Consider the following 4,691-nt stretch of genomic DNA (forward strand, 5'->3'; position numbering starts at 1 on the left):
CCCCAGCACACAACACGCGGGGGTAAAACCTAGACTATTTGCACATAAAGCCCTTCTCGGCCTCCCTCTCGCCACCTGCCCTGGCAGCCCGGGAACACGGCCCTCTGGAGTCACCCCAAACACTGGACTCCGTCCACCCCTGTTATCCCCCAGCCGCTCCCACCGCCAGGCAGGGCGCCCACCAGCCTCAGACCCCCGCCCAGGCCGCCCCCTCGCCCTCCTTCTGCGCCTTAGACGTGCACAGCCGCACGGCAAGAAAGTGGGGCCATTCCCCCGACGCCTCCAAGCCGGTGAAGGCCCTCTTGCCCTGGGCGCGCACCCGCACTCTGAGCGCGCTCCGGGGACGCACGGTTCCGTCGCGTTCCGTCTGCTCGCGGCTAGACTCAGCGGCGCCGGGAGACCAGGGCTGGGCCTGCTCTCCTGGCGTCCCACCGGGAGGAGGCGCTCCTTTTGTTGAGCTAAATGAACACGTTCAACACAGTCTTCTTTCTTACCCTGAACATGGCAGCCCACGGAAACCTGAGGCTGGAGGTCACTGCTGGCCCACAGGACGCGGACAGCTGGGTCGTGAGCACACATCCACGCAGGCGAGCGCCTAAATGCTGACGGGGCTGCCTTAGCTCAGCAGGGCCAGGGAGGGGGAGGGCTGGGGAGCCGGCAGGCCGGGCCCCCGCCAGGGAACAGACTGACAGCGCCCGCGGATGGAGGGCAGAGATACCGGCGGGCCGCGCCTCCCGCTCAGCGCCAAGCCCACGAGCTCTCTGAGAAATCACTCCCACCGGGTCTTCTGTTCTGCCCAAGTCCACCGTCTCACTCTGGGGTTTTCAGGCTCAGAGGCTGGGTTTGGGGCGGAAAGGAGCTGAGTTTAATCTGTTTCTAGCAGTGGGTCCCACGAGGCAGCTCGGTGCTTGGAGCTTCCCAGGTGGCGCTAGTGGTAAAGAATCCACCTGCCAATGCAGGAGACAGGAGACGCGGGTTCAATCCCTGGGTGGGGAAGATCTCCTGGAAGAGGCCAGGGCCACGCACTCCAGTGGAGGAGACAGGAGACGCGGGTTCCTTCCTGAGTGGGGAAGTGGCACCCACTCCAGTGTTCTTGCCGGGAGAATCCCATGGACAGAGGAGCATGGCAGGCTACAGTCCATGGGGTCACAAAGACTCTGAGATGACTGAATGTCTAAGCTCCCAGATGGCAGCTGGAGTGACACATAAGATTGGGAAGGTACGGGTGGTGGGAAGGAAAATCAGCTGTCGGCGGGGATCCCAATCCCACCCACTGCGGCGGGGGGATGACTGAGGTGGGGTCGGGTGTTTCTCCTGCGGGCTGGGGTCCGGACTCTGCAGGCAGACAGCAGACAGCAGACAGGCCATGGCTGTCCACCAGCCCCCCTGGCCCAAGGGTGGGTTCCCTGGGGCGTGAGTCACTTGGAGAGCTGAGGACCATCTAGGCGGGATGCAGATCCACATCCACAGCAAGACGGCCCGCCAGCTTCCTCTGGACACACATGCGGAAAACACACCGCTTTCTTTTCCCATGCACTTCAAAAATAGGAAAACAGCATGGGGGGAATTTTAATACTGAGCTGGCAGAGAAAGTTCACGTGGCTCCTTCTTCAAACAGCACTCTCTGCAAAGGAGGCCCTGGCTTGGAACTCCCCTTTTCATGGCCTCATAAAACACTGATTTACTGACCTTCAAAGATACACCTTTATTGTTTCAGTTTTCCTGGCATAAGAATTTCTGGTAGATAACTGTAAAAGCAAACTCATATTTCCTTATCAACACAGAGAATACGTTCAGATTACAGATGTGCCATTTTCAGGGGAAGTGGTGGGAAGGAAATACCGGGGTGGGGGTGGGGGGTGGCGGGGGCATTCGAAATATCTGTGATCAACAAAACCAACGAAAAGGACGCTGATCCCAGAGTCTGTGACTCTCTAAACAAAGTAGGAACACACGGCCAGGTCTTCCCGCTAGGATGGGCCGGTGGGGCAGGGAGATTGTTGGGCCAGGGCGGGCACCCAGGAGCCCTGCAGCCCCACCCAGGGGATTTCCTCTGCGGGGTCTCCCCACGGGCCTTCCAGGGCCCACGACCTCTCTGTTCCTGATTAGTCTACCTTGCCACCTCAATGAGGGCCACACAAGTGTTATCTCAAACACTGCAAATGTTTACTGCCCTGTCTGTGGCAGGCTTCCTTCAGCTAGCTTTACAGAGTGCTATTTGCTATCCATAAAGTCATAAAAATATGTGGGTTTTCTTTTCTTGGCAAGATTGCTTTAGGCCTAAACCATTCAAGCCATCTTCTCCAATAGAGAGCTTTCTTCCCCAACTGCCTCTGACCCCTGATTTCCCAGCCGTCCTTCCAAGATGGCCTCGGGAGCGTCCTGCTCCGAAGCCCTTCCTGGTTCCTCCAGCTGTATCCCTCCTTCCTTCCCTGCACCGCTTCGTGTACAGAAGGTGTTACTCTTCTCCCGCCTTGTCCTCTGGACCCGACAGTGAAGACCCAGCTGTGTCTTGGCTGTGCATTTCCCCAGAACAAGGCTTTACATCCCAAATACCAAATACACTTGCTGGCCCGGGTATGAGCGACTCTGCCCTTAGGTCTTGGATTACTAGGGATAAACACGGCTGTGTGATCAATGACCTCAATGAACACAGTCTTGTCCTATAATTTCTCAACTCTAACAGCAGAATGATCAACATAGAAGTTTTCAGTGTTTTTCTTTCTGTAGACAAACACTCTTCTGTCTGAACTCAAATGCCCTCACTGACACAGACACACAGAGATACAATCGCAGAGATGTTTTAAAAGGCAAACCTTACAGCCTTCCAGGTACGTTTAAATTGATTTAATATAATGTTCATGGAACAAAATACAATGCTTGCAGATAAGGCCCTTTCTGGAAGCTGTTTTTGCCAACTATTTTACAAAAGCGATACCTCCGCCACGCCCCACACTAAACAGTTCTTCAGGCCTTGCCTAGCGGGTGAGAACTAACCACCAAGGCAATTCCTCTCTCTGAACAGACCAGGTGGGCCCAAAGCAGCCGTACCTGCAGGATGGCTCTTGGAACCCCAGTTTCTGCAGGGGGCCACGGCCACCCCCGCTCAGAATCAACGCGTCTGCGCTGGGGAGACTAGACGCACACACGTCACTTGATCGGAGCTGTCCCAGCACCCTTCCATTGCTTCCTGTTGGTGTTTAGTTGCTGAGCTGCGTCCAGCTCTTGGCGACCTCATGTACGGTAGCCTGCCAGTTTGTCTCTCCATGGAATTCTCCAGGGAAGAATATTGGAGTGGGTTGCCATTTCCTTCTCCAGGGGATCTTCCCGACCCAGGGATTAAACCCCCAGTCTCCTTCATGGCAGGCAGATTCTTTACCACTGAGCCACCTGGGAAGCCCCGTTTCCCGTTTAGGTATGATTTAAAAATGCACATAATTCATGCAGCTCAAAGGGAAAGGGCGGGATGGTTGGGGAGAGTAGACAGTACTTGCTGAAAGATAGCTCTGAGAAATAAATGGGTATTTTGGCTTTTTTTTTTTTTTTTTGGGCTGCATCGTGAGGCGTGTGGGATCTTAGTTCCCCTACCTGTGATCCAACCCATGTCTCCCACATTGGAAGCATGGAGTCTTAACCACTGAACTGCCAGGGAAGTCCTGAGAAAGAAATGTTTTGATAGCAATTGCTGTCAATGTTAGAACCTACAGCACTAAATGTACACATATATGTACATATGAAGTTTTTGCAATTAACACTGTGAGGTGTTTTTTTTTTTTTTAAAGCTGTGTAGTGAGCAGGGTTTTCTCAGGTGGCTAGCTATTCCCTGGAGCCCTCCTCCTGTGGTTTAAATAAAGCAGCACACCTGTCCAACCTGTTGAACACTTCATTAAGCAACACCTAAAGTGCTTACAATGAGAAAATGCCTTCAGGCTTTCCCGGCTTCCCTGCCCTCAGCCATTCCCGGAGGCTCCCTTAGGCAGAAAGGGAACAGGCCACGTCTTCCAAGAGAACCGTCTGCTCCAGCCCACAGCCTGTACTTCTGTCCAGGCTCTAGTCCCAGGTTGGTTTGCCATCTCTCCTCACTCCAAACACAGCCCTAGAAGTGCTGTTCTCTCTGGAAGCTGTCAGCAAGAGCCGAAGCCAGTCTTTACAGAGCAGGGGAATCTGAAACGGCTGAAAGCAGAAAGCCACCAGCACGTGCCCTCTAAGGGACTTCCAAGGGGACAGGCTGTCAGAGGACTGTGGGGCTGGCTTTCCCACACTAGAGCTCTCCTCCAGGGGACAGAAAACCAGTACCTGCTTTTATTCACCTGGCAACTGGACCAAGTGATCCCATAGAGAAATTTCTTCCGGAGGGCTTGGGATGGGGAGGGAACCCGGATCGGGGAATTCGGTTTCCCGGTCCCCTCAGCCCCCTTGAGTCTTGAACAGCCCCCGGGACTCGAGGGGAAAGGCCGCAGAGGGGAGTCCCGGGCTGCTCCCGGGCTGGAGCCCCAGCGGGGCCTGGCCGCGCTGAGGCCGCCCCCTGCCCCGCCTGCCCGCCCGCTCAGCACCCGGAGAGCAGCGCCCTACAGACCGGCTCCCCGACTGACTTCAAGCACCCCGGGTGCGTTGGTTTTTCCAACTGTGAAGACTATTTTGTCCCAGTATCATCACAGGGGTTCTGAGAAGTGACTCTGTGTCATTCTGGT

At 55.2% G+C, this 4,691-nt stretch overlaps 1 protein-coding gene across 1 annotated transcript in view; it reads right to left on the reverse strand.

The window, feature by feature from the left end:
* Positions 1 to 724, reverse strand: part of TNFRSF11A (tumor necrosis factor receptor superfamily, member 11a, NFKB activator) — a 69,093-nt gene extending 68,369 nt beyond the window's left edge. Inside the window, 1 exon segment of the mRNA XM_010854818.1 lies at positions 495 to 724. Coding sequence (XP_010853120.1) covers positions 495 to 503 — 9 coding nt within the window. The 5' untranslated portion in view covers positions 504 to 724.
* Between the last annotated feature and the right edge of the window lie 3,967 nt (positions 725 to 4,691).

This window comes from Bison bison, unplaced genomic scaffold (assembly GCF_000754665.1).
Source record: "Bison bison bison isolate TAMUID 2011002044 unplaced genomic scaffold, Bison_UMD1.0 scf7180017864349, whole genome shotgun sequence".
Lineage (NCBI taxonomy): Eukaryota > Metazoa > Chordata > Mammalia > Artiodactyla > Bovidae > Bison > Bison bison.